At 40.9% G+C, this 20,555-nt stretch overlaps 1 protein-coding gene across 7 annotated transcripts in view; it reads left to right on the top strand.

Annotated features, from left to right (window-relative positions):
- Window positions 1-20,555, top strand: part of CACNB2 (calcium voltage-gated channel auxiliary subunit beta 2) — a 374,689-nt gene that overhangs the window by 111,954 nt on the left and 242,180 nt on the right. Inside the window, exon 1 of one of the 7 annotated variants that reach the window (XM_038529973.1) lies at window positions 11,638-12,159. The exons of the other annotated variants lie outside the window; for them this stretch is intronic. Within the exon in view, the coding sequence (XP_038385901.1) occupies window positions 12,112-12,159 (48 nt within the window). The 5' untranslated portion in view covers window positions 11,638-12,111. Of the gene's footprint in view, window positions 1-11,637; window positions 12,160-20,555 lie in introns of those variants that run through there. 7 annotated transcript variants of the gene reach the window in all.

Below are 20,555 nucleotides of genomic sequence, written 5' to 3'. Positions count from 1 at the left end.
GGAACACATTCAGCTCAGGGGAAGAAGGGGAAGAAGCCACCTGTGTTGGAGCATAGCGAGTAGCCAGGGGCTTGATCGTTTAGGGTCTTTAGGTCTATTCTAATTGTAAAGGGAGGTCATTGGAGTATTCTGTAAAGGACAATTTGATTTACATGTTCAAAGTGGCACTGTCTGCTGTGTGGAAAATGCAAGGAGTTAGTGTGGGTACAGAGAAATTGTTTTTGAGACTACTGCAACAGTCCTTTTAAGAGAAAAGATCTTGCTCTAAGGCACTAGTGGGAGAAAATCTTGAGAAGTGTTTCAATTTTGGGTATGTTTTAAAGGCAGAGGTGACAAAATTGATAGATGTTGTGTTGAAAAAAAAGAAAGAAAAAAGATCCAGGAGAGAGTCCAATTTGAGAAGAGGGGCAGACAAGGGCTGAGATTTGTGTGAATGGTCAAGCCAGTTACTGAAAAGAGGAACACGTAAGGAGAGGCAGGTTTGGAGGAGAAAGCAAAAAAGTACTTTTGAGGGGATATTAATTTTGAGATGCTTATAGGCCATGGATGTAGAGATGTCATTAGGCAATCTAGCATATGATTCCAAAGTTCAGAGAAGATTGGGTTGAGATATTAACTTGTAACTCAGCATATATATATATATATATATATTTTTTTTTTACTGACATATCAATTTTTTTTAAAAAATTCTCATTACCAAGTCATTTCTGCCCATTCTCTATTTTTAAATGTAAACACTATTCTTTACCTTTTCTTCTTCATCTTTTTTGCATTTATTTTTTTGGGATTCTTATCTCACTGTATTTGTTTTGTATATTATTCTTGATGCTTAGACTTTGGCCTGGTGTTTTCAATGTCAAGGGAGATTTAAGGGTATTTATTAAATACCAAAACTGCCAACATTGAAACCCTATTATGTATGTAGTAACAGCATAATTTGAAAAGGACTCAGCAGTAGTAAACATCAGTTTGTTTCCAGACTTGAGCTTAGTGGGTAACAGAAAGTTTGATGATCTAGGAGGATATTTCCATGAAAGTCTCAACAGATACTTAAAAGAATTTACACATTTGGCTCAAGTGATATTTTCTTACTTTCTAAATGGGAAATTTTAGGTTTGGTGGAAATTTCTAAAGTCTTCTTTCAAGAATATACACAGAATCTTTGCTCTCCTGTTGGCCACTTTCATCTCCTCTTGGCTGACATCCATTACAGTGCCCCATCCATAGGAGGTACCCACTAATCGTCTTGAATTGAACAGGGCCTACCAGAGCACTCCTTTCATCTTCTGAAGTAATTAAGTTAATCTGGAAACACTCAGCTTCAAATTAGGATAGAAAAGAACACTGTGTGCTTTCCTTTGAGGATAGGATAAAATTAAAAAAGCTCATTAAAACTGTAAAATCTAAAATGAACACAAGGTGATATCAATACCTAATCTAGTCTATTTTTAGAGAGTTTGCAAAGTGATTTTGAGCATCTCTTCTAATACAGAGATTGAGTCATTTTTGATGTAAGTCCATTTCTCCTGAAATGCATAGACCCTTTGCTGTCCCTTTGGCCACTTCTGCTCCTAATCCTCCCCAAAGCAAGATGAAAATGAACAATTCAGTGCGTGCCCCAAGGAAGTTAGTGTTTGACTATTTTGAGAGTCTTTTCTAATGAGTTCCTGTTCGGTGTCCTCATTGGAGGAGGGAGTATACCAAATGTGGGTGTTCCCATTGGGGAGGGGAAGCCCGCAGGGGGCGGGAGGGGGGCAGTGACCAGTGGAAGAATTCACCCCAGGTAGAACAAAAGAAATGAAAGTGTATCTGACACACCACAGGGGATCAGTGGGCAGAACAGCAAAGGAGAGACTCTGCTGGGAGGAGGTGGTGAGGGGCCACAGTTACAGGGCAGGGGTGGGAGTCTGCAAATGCCTAGAATTTTCCCTTTTTGGTAATCTTAGGAACTCCACCAGGTCATCCCTGTTCAGTGGTTGTTTCAAGGTGGCTTGCTGCTCAATTGATGAGCCTGGTGACGTTGCCTGTTTGCAATCACCTGGGTGGTGGCCCCTGTGGGCCCTTTCACCTTTTCAGGTTTCCACTGGCCAAGCTTGTCACCTAAAAGGGCCTCTACGGTGCATCAGGCTAGTGGGCCTCCCCTATGGTGATCTCCTTTTTTTTTTTTTTTTTTTTGGAAGTTGTCCATTCTAAAATATGAAGGCTCTTCAGCAAGCCACGATGAAGTAAGAAAGTTTTTTTTTTTTTTTTTTTACTTCTGGACAAATTTCAGATTTAAGGTTTAAGATCTGCAGATATTCATCATGACCCCCGGACAATCACACTGTAGTATAGGGTAGAACAAAACAAAAACAGAAACAACCCAAATTGCTTTTGAGCTGGACACCCTTTATCTTTGGCTTCCTCTGTGAACACCCGCCTACCTCTGCTGGCTGGAAACCCAATACCATTCAGCCTTCAGCCTCAGTGCCTCCCGGGTCTGCCCTTGGCTGTTCATGTGAGCTCTCTACCTCCTCTTCCTGTTCTCTGCTATGTCTCCATGCTAGTGAGGTATTGGCAAGAAAAGCCATCTTCTGTGCTACAAGATGAGGGGAGGGGGCTGTCCTATTCTCTCCTCTCATTGTACTTCCAGCTTGATGACTGGATCTGGGTTGAAGTGGCCACACCAAAAAAAAAAAAAAAAAATCAGTCTAAAGGTCACAATCATGTAAATATTTATCAGAAGCCCATCAATGAGAAACAATGTTCCAGTGGAATTATCTGAAGGACACAGAGTCCATCACTATGTAAAGCTCTGCAGTTTTAGTGGTTGGGAGCAGGAGCTTTGGAGTTCAGCAGATCTAGGTTCAAATCCTGTTATGGCTGCTTACACATTGTGTGTGCACCCTGCACCCAGTTGGCAAAATCTGAAGTCTGTTGCCTCATTGGTCACCCAGGGATAATCAGAGCTGGTATGAGGATTTATTTATCTTTATTTTTAATTTTTTTTAAGATTTTATTTATTCATGAGAGACACAGAGAGAAGCAGAAACATAGGCAGAAGGAGAAGCAGGTTCCCTCCGGGGAACCTGATGCGGGACTTGATCCCAGGACCCCCAGTATCACGACCTGAGCCAAAGGCAGATGCTCAACCACTGAGCCACTCGGGTGCCCCTGGTAGGAGGATTTCATAAGGAATAGTGTTTACTCAGTGTTTGTGCCAGTAAGCATTAGGTCTTTGTCACTGCCACTGTCCCTATTACTCTGTGTCAGGCCATGTCATTGGGGAGTCTGGTGTGTTGTCTCGTCGCCTGCACTGTGTTACTGAACGTGCTATGGCTGGAGACTCGCACTTGCCAGTGAAGGTCAGGCTGAGGGTGCAGCTCTTTAAAACCCACTGTGGCCATTTACCATAAGGATGCTGTCAAGAGTGCTGTTTATCACCTTACACAATGTTCCTTTTTATGGGGACCTCCAGGAGAATTCCGTGTCCGGCATTAGTGCCAGGCAGAGTTGTTCTTCTGAGCATTGGGTTATTTTTAAGCTTATGGACAGTAAATTATATAACTGACCAAGTTTCCCTTCTTGAGTTGGCTGCTAGAAAGCTTAGAGCCAAATGTATGCCTCATTTGTAGGAAGTACATTGATTATAATGGGGTGCGTTTCTGCTTCCCGTTTTCTGTTCTCATTTTTTAAATTTTATTTACATATTCATGAGAGACCCAGAGAGAGGCAGAGAGTGAGAGGCAGAGACAGAAGAAGCAGGCTTCATGCAACGTGCCCGATGTGGGACTTGATCCCGGGACTCCAGGATCATGCCCTGAGCCGAAGGCAGATGCTCAACCGCTGAGCCACCCAGGTGTCCCATGTGCTCATTTTATGATTCTTTTTTTCCTTTTATTTCATGCTACCTAAATGTTATTTGAAAATGTATTTTAGTAAATTAAATTATTTTTGAAGCAAGATTTGTGATAGGTAAAATAGTTTTAAATAAATTAACCCAGGTGAATGACTTACAAGTTTAATAGCTAAGAGAAGTTTAATCTTTATAAGGAGCTACTTGTTATGGAAGATGAATTTTCCAATTAGTAAAATTCCAGACATTGCAAGAATGAGAAAGGAATAGGTTCAAGGGTGCAGCTGTCTTACGGAAAAATAAGGATGATTTGGAAAACCAGTAGAAGGGGACCATTGCACTCAAAAAGTGTTGTGTGATTGATTTAATTAATTGAATCATTGTGTTCTACCACTGGGTCAGCTTATAAAAATAATTTTGGCCTTTGATAGAGAGCAGAGGAAGACTAAAGGGCTCAGGGGTCAGACTCCCTTGATAGAAACCCTGGTTCTAAAAAAAAAAAAAAAGGAACCCTGGTTCTGTCATTTTCTTGGGCAATTTATTTAACTCCATTGTGCCTCCATTTCTTTGTTTGTAAAGTGACTATAAAACAGTACTTCCCACATAGGGTTCACAGGAGAATCAGAGGGTAATCTGTGTGAGGGTTTAAAACAGGGACTGGCACTTAGTAGGAGTCAGTGCCTCTCCTGTTCTTCTTTACCTTTTGCACTTGAGCCCATGAACTTTGAAAAATATGCCAATGGTCAGTTTTGTAATGAATTGCTTCGTAGGGTTAGTCACACAGTAGTTGGGCTGGATGCTGGTGCAATCTTCATGACAAGTAAGGATTCTAATTTTTTTTTAAAGTGGTTTATATGTACATCACAGAATTATTTTTAGGAAAAAAAATGTGTATTTCTTTTTCTTGGTCTTTCCAAACAAACAGGAAATCAAAATAGCTGCTGTGAATTATCTTATCCTATTATCATCATGAAATGATGATATGTTACACTATGAATGTTCTCATGAAATGTTACACTATGAATAGCGCACTTTGTCCTTTATCACCAAAGTGTCAGTGTTTTCTTTCTTATATACGTGTTGTGTTTCCTTGTAGCTATAATGAATGAAATGAACTGATCAAATCTATTCTTTGGAAAAATTAGTGTCTCATGGAAAATTTTTAAACACATAAATGCTCTTGGCTTTTACCCCTCCTTCTTCGCTTTCTTTGCCTCCCGTGATAAATGCCTATTTATTTCTTCTTCTTCCATCAGCTCTTCTTCTGTGCTTCCTCCTTGTGATACAAAACCTAATGTCTGGGGAGAGAGAGAGAGTGCTGGGGGTGTAGAACAGAAGGGGTAGGGTTTCTGTTTGCTAGCTCTCTTTGTTCAGAATCTGAGTAATGGGCAAAGTGGGGAAAACTAAAGAAAATTAAAAAACAACAGAAATTATTTTTATTTTTATTTTTTTAAGATTTTATTTATTTATTCATAAGAGACACAGAGAGAGGCAGAGACATAGGGAGAGGGAGAAGCAAGCTCCCCCACAGGGAGCCTGATACAGGATTTGATTCGGGACGCCAGGATTATGCCCTGAGCTGAAGGCAGACGCTCAACCACTGAGCCATCCAGGTGTCCCAAAAAACAACAGAAATTAAGCAAATGTACCAAATATAAGGCTGAAGGTGTATATTGATGGAGAGAAAATCAGGAGACTGATCCCTGGGTGGCGCAGCGGTTTGGCGCCTGCCTTTGGCCCAGGGCGCGATCCTGGAGACCCAGGATCGAATCCCACATCGGGCTCCTGGTGCATGGAGCCTGCTTCTCCCTCTGTCTGTGTCTCTGCCTCTCTCTCTCTCTGTAACTATCATAAATAAATAAAAATAACAAAAAAAATAAAATAAAAGAGACTGAATGCCTGGGAGAGGAGTTTCTTAATGTTTTTGTTTGTGTTGAAAGGTGAGGACGGCCTTACAAGTGGCTTTCAGGTTAGAGAGAATTAGGAAGAGGGGTGCTTGGGTGGCTCAGTCTGTTGAGCATCCAACTCTTGATTGTTGCTCAGGTCATGATCTCAGGGTCATGAGATCGAGCCCCACATCGGGCTCCATGCTCAGTGTAGGGTCTGCTTGAGGTTCTTTCTCGCTCCCTCTCCTCCTGCCCCTCCCTCTGCTCATGTTCTTTCTCTAAATAAATAAATAAAATCTGTTTTTTTTAAAAGAGAGAATTAGGGAGAAAAGGAAATTTGGGGGAAGTGTTGCTGTGAGTTGGAGGATTCTTTGTTGTGTTCTTTGAGCTATACATAATTAAAAGATTGGCACTTGATTTTCAATCACTTTTTGTTGTGGGATTGCATTTTTTTCAACTAGGCCGTGGGGATTTACTGGAGTTGCACGGTTTTCTCGTGATTTTGAATGTAACCTCTATTCATTTTTTTAAGATTATTTATTCGGTGAGAGACACGGAGAGAGAGGCAGAGGCATAGGCAGAGAAAGAAGCAGGCTCTGTGTGGGGAGCCTGATGTGGGACTCGATCCCAGGACCCCAGGATCACAACCTGAGCCAAAGGCAGACACTCAACCACTGAGCCACTCAGGGGCCCCTGAATGTAACTTGTATTCTAACTCTAGAACACCAGATATGTCCTAGACTTAGTGAAGTCTAGTACACATTTCCTGGTTATTATTCATTTGCAAGTATGACTTCTTCCCCCCAATCACATTGCATGAAACTGTTTTGTTTACTTCTGCTGCTCTCTGTATGTAAGTGGAAGATAAACAAGTGATGCCACTCACATCACTGAGAAGAAATGCCTGGTTGTTGGTCTGAAAAACAAACAAAACAACCAGTGGATAAAAAGAGAATCTGGACAACCTGATGAGGGGGAAAAAAAAAAAACAGAGAAAGAGAGAAGATGTTGGAAGCTGGAATAGAATATAGTGGTGCTTTTGGGTGACTAGATAAGTAGAGCTGAATGGAAGAGACAGAGAGCCAACAAGAGATCCTGATCAGGATTCTAAGAGAAATGAGGATATTGACCAAGCATAGAAGTAAAGTGGAATTAATGTGAAAATAAAGATTTATCATGGGATGTGCTACTGGAGACCGAGCTTCACTAGTGGATCGAAATATCTAGAGTTGAGAGAATTTGGGAACATGTATCTTTTACATTGGATTTCTTTTTCTGTTTTCTGTACTTGTGCTTATCCACTTTTATTTCCTAAATACCTCATGGATTTATCCGTGTCTCTTCCCTCTACCTTCTTAGCATAAGAAGCCATCACAGCAGCTTCTGAGCTGGTCTCACTGCCTCCTCTCTGGCCATCTCCCACTCTGCTTCAGCTCCACTACCAACATGTGTTTTAGATGATACAAATTTGATCACGCCTCTTAACTGTATGAATGGAATCCCACTGCTGTCAGTGTAAAGATGAAAGTCCCCAGCATGGTCCTTGTGATCTGGAAGTTATCTACCTTCCTATCCTATTCTTGTACCACTCTTCCTCTTCCTTTATCCTTCAACTGCTTCCACTCAGCATCCTCTTTTCTACCACAGAGACCTTTGTAAATAATGTTCCTCCATCCGGAATATGGCTACCATAGTCCCTCTCCCCACCTCCTCTTCCTTACATTTGGTTAACTCCTCCCCACACTTCATACCTCACCTCAATGGCACTGCCTCAGGGGAGCCTTTTCTGACACCCCTAATTCTAGAAGTTGTCTACTGCTATATATGGTCACAATAGTCTATACTTTCCTTTGAAGAACTAGGCAGTTTGCAATGATATGTTTATGTGATTGATTTGCCTTGTCTTATCCCGTGGGTGTTAGTCTCTCTGCAGTCAAGGACCTTGGTTATTGAACTTATTCTTTTATCCCTAGTGTGTAGCAGGTATGCATACATAGGAGGTAGCACTCAATTGATATTGTTGATGGATGATCTTGTTTACGAATATAGGCATTTGGTCCTTTTGCTTTGTTTTGTTTTTACTGAAATCAGTGAAGAGCTTTTTGGTGCATTTAAGAACACAAGGCTCTGAACAATTACCTTTACAACATACTGTGAAAGAAGACTTCAGTTGGATATATGGGCTGGAGTGTCTGCAAGGGGAGGGAAACCATAGCCACAAAAAAAGTCATAAACACTCAAGCCAGAGTCAGCCTTGACAAGGAGCCTTCAGCTCCCCTACTTCTCTAGATCTGGTTTTATCAAAGAGTCTTCTCAAAACAAGCATTTAATCTGCGTTTTACATCCACTGCGTACTTTATTCCTCCTAAGTAATAGTAATGTAGAAAGGGAATAGTAAATAAACATGAATTCTCAAATTTTATAAAGACTTCCCAGATATAAGTCTCTTGGGCTGTTAAAAAAAACACCTGGCCTCGACATCATTTATCCGCAATTATTTTTAACTCGTTGCTTTTGTCATTCTGCCTCTCATCGTCACCTTTTAATATTTTACTTGAATACATCTAGCATGATAATAAAATAGCTAATCTTGTAATTCATTAGATTTGTGATTTAGCTGCGTGATCCAAACAGCTAGTTTTATTAACTTGATCTGATTTGATTTTTTAGTAGATAGACATTTATTGTAGATAACCACACAAGTTCAAAAGCTTCAGATTTCTTATTTATCTTGAACTATTGACTAGTTTTTAAAACAAAACAGTCTGGAGATTTTTCCCCTCTAATTTTTAAATAAAACAACAGATACCTTCACATACAAAGACTTCACTAATTCATAAAGTCTAAAATCTTTGCTGTGGTGTTCAAAGCACTTCACAGTCTAGTCTTATCCTGCTCTCCCGACCCTCCCCTACTCCCATCCTCCTCCCCAGTCCTAGATTCTGTGAATTCATCATTCATTCCAGAAACATTTTGGGGTACTTTTAAAATACACAGTTGGTGGCCTGCCTGGGTGGCTCAGTTGGCTAAGCCTCTGACTCTTGATTTCCGTGCAGGTCATGAACTCATGGTCATGGGATAGAGCCCTGTGCTGGGCGTGAAGCCTGTTTAAGACTCTCTCTCGCCCTCTGCCCCCGCCCCTGCTCCTGCACACACCCTCTCTTTCTCTCTCAAACAAACAAACAAAACAAAACAAAACAAAACAAAAATCCACCCTCAGCTTTTATAACTGAGATCGAATTAAAAGTGACCTCAATAACATAGGAGTGTCTCTTTCATATTATAGTGTGAATGTAAGCAACAGAGGGACTGAGAAGCTTTCTGTCTTGTTGCTCTGTTCTCCCAAACATTCAGCTTCCTCCTCAACTTAAATGGCTTTTCAATGGTTCTAGCTGTCAGCACCATGTCTACAGTCAGGACAGCAAGAAAGGGAAAAGAGAACAGGAAAGGTATGCTCCATTCCCTCTAAGGGCGGGACTAAGACATTGGCACCTGTCGTTTCCTCCTTTCCTGTGGAACAGAATCTGGTCACGTGACCTTTCCAGGTAGCAAGGGAGGCCAGGATATCTCCTCGCCCAGCAGCCACATGTCCATTTCCATCACTCTTAATGAGGCAAAGGGAACTCACAAAGAGAGTCTTTGTCACAGTTGCTATGTGTCCATCACTGCACTAAATGTCAGGGATACAGAAATGAGTGAGGCCTGGATTTAGGGGAGAACCCAGGTTAGTTTGAGGGACTTTGGGTATATCCCTGTTCTCTGAGTATATCACAAATATTTAATCTGTTTACATTTTCTTCACATTCAATATAAACCAAATTTATTTTGTATATATATTTATATATTTGGCATATAATTTTCTGTGCTTTTGCCTCTATTGTCACATTGCCTGGAATGCTTTCGAACCTCATTTTTACACTGGGTGCAATTCTACATACTCATTCTGCAAAGAGCAACCCATATTCCCAAGTTAGTAGTCCTTCCAGGGATAGGTAGGAGCTGTATCAGTGGTATTCCCAGAACACTCAAATTCTGTGTTCTCTTTCCTTTGTTTTGTTTTAGGTCCCTAGAGACAGGTAGGGACTATATTTTATTCATTTCCTATTTCGAGCACCCAACACAGTGGTGAGCAAATAGAAGGTGCTTGATAAATGCTTGCTGAATCAAATTGGTGCTTGGCATCCTTTCATAGATTCTTGAATGACAAGGTGGGTGGAATCTCTAATGAACTGTGGATCTCTCTCATTTTGTGTTTAATAATATCAGCGTTAATAAAAAGTTATTAACTGATTCTGTTAATAATCAGTTAACAACTGATTGTTAATAATCAGTCTGATTTTTGAGAATCAGAATCAGAGAATCAAAATCAGAATCATGGAAGAAATCATATCTCCAACATTTTCCTCTTATTCTAACTTAGAGTTAATGTTAATTCTTTATTTTTATTCAGTTATTCTAGTAAATGTGTTCTAGATGAGACGGATGAAGGGTCTTCAAGAAAAGGTCTAAATTTGAATTATATTCTCTATCACTAACTATGTTTCTCACTAAAGTTTCTTCAAGAAATCAAATTGATTTCTTACCTACTGGGAATGTATCCTGGATGGTCCAGGAGGTATTGAGATTTTGTTTGTTTGCTTTTCCCAATGCCTCCTTTACAAGCACATTTGCAATGTAGTTCAGACATTTTATTTTATTCTAGGCTTCTGATATAATCCCAAAGGTAACCTAATTGTCTATCTATAATTTATTCATTATTTCCCTTTTGAACCTTCCAATACATGGAGGATTAATTAGTCTATGAGAAAGCTGTAGAATTTTCACAGACTAGATAAATTACCAGGCATAGTAATACTTTTGCTTACGTTACTCATAGACAAAACACTTGACCATGTGGGGCCTTAGTTACTTTATTAGTGAAATGAGAACATTGAAATGAGGCAGGGGTTTTGTTTTGTTTTAATCTCTAACAGGCTCCTGGACTATTCATAATAATAAAGATTTGTTACTATAAATCATAGGTTTTAAGGAAATATTGGAGAAGTGTTGGCCTCCTCGTAGGCTGGCACTGTCTAGGGCCCTAATGAACATAACATGATGGTGAGTGATCTTCATCCATGACTTGAAATAGTTAACCTGCCTCCTCAAGTGGCACCAGTATCTGAAGGGACCTGGGCATGGGGGCACGTGTGCATCCATAGCCGTGGCACACTAACGGGCCATATGAATCATTGCTAATTAGAACGGTTGATACCATACAAATCAGTAGTTTTATCCCCCAGATGCCTGTTAATAATTCATCTCTTCAGGTGTGACACGCACAAAGGCCTTTTAGGAAGAACGATAGGATCAGCTCAGCCCCTGCAAACCGTGTCTTTAGAGAAGGACGTAAATTATAGCTTGCGAGGACCATTCATTTGTAAGATCTGGTGCTTTGCAGGCAGCCTTATTCAGCTCCTCATATCTAAATCATAGGTGAGATATCATCTAATTAATTATATTATCTGACTCCTTACGTCTGACTCTGATCGGATCTGCTTACCGGGGTTGTGTGTAGTGAGTGTGCCTTCATGTAGGAAGTGAGTCCTTGGCCGTGAGCGAAAAGAGAAAAAGGAACCTGTTTGGCTGCAGTGGCTGAGTGATGGGGTCCTGAGGCCACTTCCTCCGGTTGGTGGGGAACACGTACTGCAGGACAAAGCGTCTGACAGTGTGGAGGGTGGCTCTGTAGTCCTAGGCATCCGGAGTGAATTAGAGTCTGGACTCTGTGATTTTTCAGGAGACAGGGAGGAGGGAGGAGCTGCAGATCAGATATGCCCGGAGCGTTCGCGGGGTGACCGCGAAGCAGGGACGCTGCTGCCACTCCGAGCTCTGGGAAGGAGGCGGTGATGGCAGCGCAGCCGCGGGGGCAGCGGCGCGGGGGGCAGGAGCAGGAGCGGCATCAGGGGTAGGCCTCCCCTCGCAGCCCGCGGGGGGCTGCGGCCTTGCAAGGGGCCAGAGGCTCCCCGACGCTGGCCAGTGCCCCGAGCTGAGAATGGCTACTGTGACCATGTGGCCCAGAAACTCTCCTGATCCGGACGGTCGCACGCGTGTGCCCGTAAGAGTTATTTCAGGAAAATAAATTCTCCTCTGGGTAGATGTCTGGTGGGTAGACAACTCCCTGCAGAAGATCCCAGATTCCCCGAGAAAGGGAAAACAAAGTTTTGGCATGCTTGCCGGACCGGCGGGTGTTTTTAGGAGCTACCTGGGAGGCAGAAGCTGAGTGCCCATCGGCCCCGTGCCTCTTACCTGGGAGGACAAGGTGGGAAGCAATGGACAGTGGCTCTGATGAGCCCAGAAGGCACAGCGCAGCTCGGTGAAGCCACACGCTGACTGCGTTCGGCACCGCTCTTCATGCAGTGCTGTGGGCTGGTGCATCGGCGGCGAGTCCGGGTGTCCTATGTAAGTTGCTGTTGCTGTGCAATTGCAGCCGGGGCTGCAGATCCGATTCGTGTCTGTCTGGTGCATGTTGCCTCTTTCCGATGGCTTGAATCCCTGTGCTCAGGATCGGCCAGAGAATCAATCATTTGTACTACGAGTTTCCGAGGCACCTGAGGTCTAGGAGATTCTGAGATGCCCCCCCCGCCCCCACCCCGAGATTTTTTTTTTTTTTAATAGATCTCCGGTGCCGTGTTACTTTGCTAAGATGGGCAATAACTTGCGCGGGGGACCGTGTGGCCAGTCCATTGTCTCCGAGCTCTGTGTCCATGCAGACCAGTTGATAGCCTCTTTTACCTAAAGGAGTCCTGTTCTCGTCTTTGAATGACGGCAGGAGGAGAATCTCTTTTAGAGAGAAATGCTATGGAGTTGGTGAAATTAAAGATAGCCACAGAGGCTACTATTAAATCCCATTCGGAACGGCTGCAGGGAAACAGTAGATGATAATCACTTGACGGATGACACAGCTGTTGCAGCAACGCCGGCGTTTGCAGCAGCTTTATCGTTCTGTGACTGTTTCACTGAAATAGCCCTTATTTCACAGACCTGCTGTGTTTTGCAAAATGGCTGTCTGAGTATTAAATCCTACAAGGCAGGCTTGCACACACACTCAAGTATCACTACTTAACGTGATGGGATGCTAATTGAAATGTGCCGTGCAGCACGCTAGCCGCCAAGCTCGCAGGAGGCGCTGGCTTTATTTGCTACTCCTTGTGCATGTGGCTGCTTCATTTTCAGGGACTGATGTGAAAGAGGATGAGAGGTTTACGCAGGCTGGCCAAACTGCAGTGCTGAAACGCCTGACACTGGTTTGAGATTCCTGGCTGCAGAACACGTGGAAATTCCACAAAGGCAGCTAATCACTCCTTCCGGGTGTAACGTAAAGAAACCTGTGACCTTGGAAAATTGGCCCTGGAAAAGACCTGTGTGATGCTGCCAGGACTAACAAGGTCAAAATCTGATAGGATCTAAATAATAAAGTTGAGGATTGGGAGTTGGAGGGAGAGGGAGGGAGAGCTCTATTCCCATCAGGTGGTAAGAGGTAATGTTCAGCTTCGTTAAATAGGGAGAAGCGTATGTAAGAAGCCCCCCGAAATTTTAAGGAGTTTTGTAATTGTTATGTATTCGGCGCTGTTTGTCTTTTGAATGCAACAGTTGACACGTAAGGATAGATGTAGTACTGAGATAGCCGGCAAGGATTATTAAAGACGACATCTGCAGAGATTGATGTGGGTTCTTTTCCCAAGAGAAAAATTAATTGCTTTTTAATAGGATTTGCGGGAGGTGAGGGGTGCGAAAGTGTTAGAAAGTTTTTAAAGTGTTAAAATTATCCACATAAAGAAAATCTGATAAGTAATTTGAGATTAAAACCCCTTATTTTTATGGAATAACGAAGGCTGACAGTTCCCTAGCTTTATGTATTTGTTTACCCTTATATACTGAATTAGAAGGAATCTGTGGTTATATGGCCTCTTGAATAGAGGAATTTTGAAATAAGGCCTCAAACAAAGTAATCCTCTTGGCCCTACTTATTTTTGTCCTTTTCCTGACATTGAACATGTAAATAAATGGAAGAGACAGCTTGATGGGTATTTTTTTGGACTATTAACTTTAAGTTTAGGAGACTTGAATCATTGCTCTCTCTCAAACTTTTTCCCCCCTGCATTTTGGTTAAGGGATGATGAAACAAACACACAGCACAACAATATTTTAAAGATAAACGAAATATACACTTTGGTGGCTAGAAATGAATTTTCCTTTCTTTTAGAACATATATCTCTTGGGAACCCTAACCTGTAACCCACCTGCTGCTGCTTTAGCCTCTTAGCATTGGCTGTTTAGAGAGAGCCGGCCCGAAGCTAGAGGCATATAAAATCTGAAACATTTCATTTCCTTGGAGGAAGGAGCAGAACCCTCTACGAATATATCTGCCTGTGAGCTCTCATTTGCCTATAAAGCAGATGTCATGTGGAGTCTGGAAGCTGCCCACTGAATGGTCAGGGGCATAACGGGGCAGAGGGCAGGCCAAACCTGGATATAGTAGCAGTGGCTGGGGCCTTGTCCATTAAATGTCCTTTAGGTGGACTGTCCTGGTGTCCTTTCTCCAGTCATTGTCCATTTCAGAGGATGATGGCTTAGACCAGGCCAGTACTGAATTCTACCTGAAACTTGGGAATTTAAAGTGTGTATAAATAAAAAATATATTTATTAGCTGTAACATACAAATTGATGTGTTTTGTCTGTGTGTGTGTGTGTGTGTGTGTGTGTGAGTCCTCCACTAGTTCTACCATCCTTTTTTTTTTTTTTTTTTTTTTTTGAGGATGACAGCTTCCTTAAGAATGCCTCCTACTCTAACGTTGTCTCAGGAAGAGTATGAAAGTTACGTGGGTTTTGAATAAAGTTATGTACATATGCCATAGTTCCTCATTTCTAGGTTTTTATCTTCCACGGCTGTCCCCTTTATTAGAGCCTCTCCCCCGATTTGCATCACGCTGCCTCTATATTCAAAAATATTCTGTGAGTGGCACCTGCCCTGCAGGCTGTGGCCCCTTTCTTTCTCTATGAGACTCAACGCATAAGCCTCTCCTTGGCATTCGCCTGTGAATTCAAGATCTAGTCTTCGTTATTTGGTTTACACCAAATGATCATTCTTTTTGAACCCCGCTTCATTTGTCAGGAAAAATTCCTATTTTTATCTGAACTGTCTTGCTATTTTTTATCATATTGAATGACATGAAAACCTGTCAGCTGAATAAATAGCTTAAAAGGATGTATAAGCATAGTAAGCCCTGTGTGCACCCCTGTGAAACACTTCTAAAATACTGACATTTGCATGCATTGGGAGCAGAGATTGATACTAACTCTTTTCGCTAAACTTGCTATTGAAGTACAGCTTCTCCACAGAGGAGGGCAAAAATCTTAAGCATCGATCTTTTTTTTTCTTTTTTTTTTAAGATTTATTTATTATTTTGAGAGAGAGAGTGAGAGACAGAGGGAGAGAAACTCAAGTAGACTCTCCACTTAGTCCTATTCATGGCTTGATCTCACCTTGAGCCACCCTGAGGTCAAGACAAGCAAAAATCAAGAGTCAGATGCTTGGGGCACCCGGGTAGCTCAGTGGTTGAGCATCTCCCTTTGGCTCAGGTCATGACTCCAGGGTCCTGGGATCGAGTCCCACATCAGGCTCCCTGCAGGAAGCCTGCTTCTCCCTCTGTCTGTGTCTCTGCCTCTCTTTGTGTGTGTCTCATGAATAAATAAATAAAATCTTAAAAAAAAAAAAAATCAAACATGTAACTGACCAAGCCACCCAGGCGTGCCCCATAAGTGTCGATCTTGACCAAAGCTCACAGGGTGACCAAGCCCATGTAACCAGCACTAAAACCAAGAAACCAAACGATATCAAGACCCTCATCCTCCCTTCTACTCCAACTGACCACCTCCCCCCACCCTGGGTATCTACGAATCTGGCTTCTAACATCATGGATTAGTTGTTCCTATTTCTGAATTATATACAAATGGACTTACACAATATATACTGTTTTTGTTCAGTTTGTGCTGTTCATTATTATATTTATGAGATTAATCCATGTGGCCGCCAGCCCATTCATTCTCATTTCTGTATAGCATTCCATCACATAGCTGTACCATAATTTAATTATCCATCTGACTGTTGATAGGCATTAGGTTGTTTCCAGTTTAGGGCTTTTATAAATACTGTTTCTTTTAAAGATTTTTTAATTTTTTATTTATTCATGATAGAGAGAAAGAGAGGGAGGGAGGGAGGGAGGGAGAGATACAGGCAGAGGGAGAAGCAGGCTCCATGCTGGGAGCCCGATGCAGGACTCAATCCTGGACCCTGGGATCACGACCTGAACTGATGGCAGATGCTCAACTGATGAGCCACCCAGGGATCCCCCAAATATTGTTTCTATAAACATTTGTGACATGCCATTTTGTGGATATTTACGTATTATGTATGCATTTCTATTGAATATGAAACTAGTGATGAAATTGCCAAGTTATGGAATGAATACACACACACACACACACACACATTCAGCCTAAGGTGATACTGGTAAACCACTTCCCAGAGTAGTTCAATCAATTTGCACTCCTGCTAAGAGTGCCTCACCAAAACTTGGTGCCATCTCTTACATTTTAGCCAGCCTGGTGAATGTGTACAAGCATGCCATTATGGTGTTACTTGGCATTTCTCTGATGACTAATGAAATCAAGCACCTTCTTATATATTTATTGACCATTTGGACATTCTCTTTCGTGAGGTATTTGTTCAAGTCCTTACCTCTTTTTCTATGAGAGTATTAGTTTTTTGAAGCTTTTTTTGTTCAGAAAAGAACAGCAGAGCACCTGGCTGGCTCAGTGAGTGGAGTGTGCAACTCTTGATCTTGGAGTTAGTTGTGGGTTTGAGCCCCACACTGGGTGCAGAGATTATTTTTAAAAATGATCTTAAAAACAAAACAAAACAGGAGGAAGAAAAGCAACTGGTGATTAGAAAACAAAATGATTGGAGGCAAAGTGGTATATATAGACACCATTAGAATGTGGATTCAGGCTAACCTGAGTGTGATTCTTGATATTGTCATTTATTTACTTTGTGATAGTTGGAGATTCTTTTCTTTCTGACCCCCACTTTACCCATCTATATAATTGGGAAAAAAGAAAAAGTTTGTAGGGTTATTTTGGGTGTTGAAATTTTTGTCAGCACCTGGTATATTGCCTGATAAATAGTTATTTTTTCCAAAACTGGAGCCACTGTGAAATGAGATCATGAGGCAGTGGTGGTAGGGGATGGTAGGGAAAACATGGTGGGCAACTGCTCTTAACTGGCTGCTTACTGCCTGGGTTAGTTACTAAAGGTCTTTTTTTTTTTTTTTTTTTTTTTTTTTTTTTTTTTTTTTTTTTTTAGTTACTAAAGGTCTTGAAAAGCTTTGACAAATGGGTTAAGTGGTGGAGAATGACTTAGTCTATTACCAGTCTCTTCTAAGAGCACTCTGTCCTTGGTATATGATCACTTCTGAACTTTAAGAGCACGTCAGTGGGTTGACATCACCAAATGATGTTACTTTTGTATAAATATTTGACCCTTGAGTGACACAGGTTTGAACTGAGTGGGTCCACTTTCAATAAATACAGATTTTTTTCAATGAATACAGTATTGTGAATATGTTTTCTGTTGACTTTCTCAATAACATTTTCTTTTCTTAGCTTACTTTATTGTTATAATGCAATATATAATACCTATAGCATACAAAATATGTGTTAATCGACTGCTTAAATTATCAGTAAGGCTTCCAGTCAACAGAAGACTATTAGTAGTTAGGTTTGGGGGGAATCAGAAGTTAAACATGGATTTTCAACTACGTTGTGGGAGGGAGGGTGGTTCAGTATCCCAACCCCCATATTGTTCAGGGATTAATGGTATTACATAATTTATGAGCAATTCAGTACTCTAGATAAATTCTGATTGTTACTATTACCGGATGCATAATCATATAGTATTTTATGGAGTTTACAAAATACTTTTATGGCCATCATTTCATTTGATGTTAAAGCAACCTTCAAGGCAAGCCAAGTGACAATCTCACTATCCTTTAGATCAAGAAACTTCAAATGAGAGGAATAAACTATTGCCACCAGAATCCAGTAGGGACCAACCTGAGATTTAAAGTAAAATGTATTCTTATCCACATACTGTGTTTTGTGTGTCTTGTTTGGGATATGTTTCTAAGTTTAAATAATGGGATTAAAATCAAATTTGTTTAATGCTAACATTTTGTAGTACTTCGGAGTATAAAAATCAATTATTGAACTTAAGAAATGCTGAAGTACCTATTAATGAGATTTCTTGGTAGTAACATTGTAGGTGATATGCTTTTTGACTTAGAGTTTTCTCTCACAGTGTATACTTGATCTACTGATCAGAATTGTCTTCACTAGTTAAAGTAAGTTCAAAGTATGCATTTATTATAATATGCCTTGGAAAAATATGTTTTTCATGGAAAATAACATTTTAAAGAGTTTTTGGTGACATCAATTCTGTCCTTTCACACATAAAAGAATAAGATTCATATGTATAGTATATATATGTATATATGTATGTTTGTGTATGTGTATATATATATTTACATGCCTTAAATCACTTGGAGCTTTTCCAACTATGTCTTAAGATGTTCCTTTTTTTAAGATTTATTTACTTATTTGAGAGAGAGAGCATGGTGGGAAGAGGAGCAGAGGAAGAGAGTCTTAAACAGACTCCACACTTAGCGGGGAGCCTGACACAGGACTCAATCTCACAACCCTGAGATCATGACCAGAGCCAAAGCCAGAGCCGGATGCTTAACTGTCTGTGCCACCTAGGTGTCCTTGTCATATTTAAGATGTTCTTGAAGAATAATATTTGGTGCTTAACACCTGTGTGTCTTCTAAAGTCATATTTATATATATTTTCCCTAGCCTATTCTTAAAGGTATTTTCTCAAGAGATTGCTGACTTTTCGGGTTTGGGACTGCATGTTTTTAATAGCTTTTAGTTTCATCCATTTTAAAATCCTTAATTTGACCCTTCAAATTTTTTAAGGTGCCATTAAACCTAAAAAAAAAAAAATTTAAACTAACGTTCATCTCTCTGGGATGTGAAAATACCCTTCAGTAGATATATATTTGCATCAGAGCAGTAGACCCCAGCTTCAGAAATGGCAACCACAAATGTTTGAAGTGTTTCACAATAAAAAATACTACTGGATGATTTAATTTTTTAGAGCTTTAAGTTTTGCCTTATTTATAAGCTTCAGTGCATCAGGACATCTTTTTTTTTTAAGATCTTATTTTAGTGAGCGCATGTGTGCACGAGAGCAGGGGGGGAGGGGCAGAGAGAGGGTGAGAATCTCAAGCAGACTCCGTGTGGAGTGGGGAGCCCTACTTGATCTCACAACCCCGAGATCATGATTTGAGCCGAAACCAAGAGCCAAGTGCTTAACTGACTGAGCCACCCAGGTGCCCGAGGACATCTTATTAATAGAAAACGAGATAGAAGAACATGCTTATGAATGTGAAGGAGCACAGGGGAGAAGATGAAATTAAGTTAGCAGTTTGTATCCTCCGGGTAGGTATAGGGAATGAGCTTGTTGATGAAATGTCAGAGGCACAGGGCCTCCAGTTGCTTTAAAGCCTTCTTAGCACATTTCTGGTTTTGTCACTCACTGTTTTCCCTTCCTATTGGAGAGGCAATTTGTTTTTGTTTGTTTATTTTTAGGAAGATCACATTTTTTTCAGCTCTATTGAGGTATAATTGACAAAATTGTAAGATATTTAAATCGTACATCATGATGATTTGACCTATGTATACAACATTGTGAAAAGGTTTCTCCCATCTAGTTCATTAACACATCCATCACCTTACATATATATCGCATGTGTGTGAGAGAGAGCATTTAAATTCCATCGTCTTAACAGATTTCAATTATACAATACAGTGTTATTGGCTGTAGTCACCATGTCCTACATTAGGTCCTCAGACCTTATTTATCTTACTGCTGAAAGTTTGTATCCTATGATCAACCTCTTTCTATTTTCCCTACTCCCCAGCTCCTGCCAACCACTTTTCTACTTTATTTTTCTATGGCTTTCTTTTTTTTTTCTTTTTTCTTTTTTTTTTTTCGTTTCCACATATAAGTGATACCACGTATCTGTCTTTGTCAGGCTTTGATCACTTAGCATAATGTTTTCAAATTCCATCTATGTTGTCACAAGTGGCAGGACTTCTTTTTTTCATAGCTGAATGATATTCCATTATATGTGTGTATCTCACATCTTCTTTATTCCATTGTGTAAGTGTATGTGTGTGTATGTGTGTGTGTGCATGTGTGTCACATCTTTATCCTGTCCTCTGATGATGGATGATTACATAGTTCTGATATCCTGGCCACTGCAAATAATGACATAATGAACATGGAGTGTGGAAAAGCAATTTATTTTTCTTATTATTGTTATTCCTTTTTTTTTTTTTAGAGAGGAAGAGAGAGAGGGATAGGTGAAAGGGGGAGAGAGAGAGAATCCTAAGCAGACTCCATGCCCAGTGTGGAGCCCTACGTGGGGCTCCATCTGACCACTCTGAGGTCATGACATGAGCTGAAATCAAGAGTCAGACACTTAACCAACTGAACTACCTTGGGGCCCCAAGAGACAATTTAATATGTGAATGACAGACTCTGGAGCAGAGGCCTAAAATTTGTGCACTGTAAACCCTTGGGCAAGCCAGTCCATCACTCTGCACCTCAATTTCCCTTTCTGTTAAGTGAAGAATAATGATGGAATCTTACTGGTAGGTTTGCTGTGAACATT

This window comes from Canis lupus, chromosome 2 (genome assembly GCF_011100685.1).
Source record: "Canis lupus familiaris isolate Mischka breed German Shepherd chromosome 2, alternate assembly UU_Cfam_GSD_1.0, whole genome shotgun sequence".
Lineage (NCBI taxonomy): Eukaryota > Metazoa > Chordata > Mammalia > Carnivora > Canidae > Canis > Canis lupus.
The sequence above is the reverse complement of the archived record's forward strand: the minus strand, read 5'-3'. Positions and strand labels throughout refer to the sequence as shown.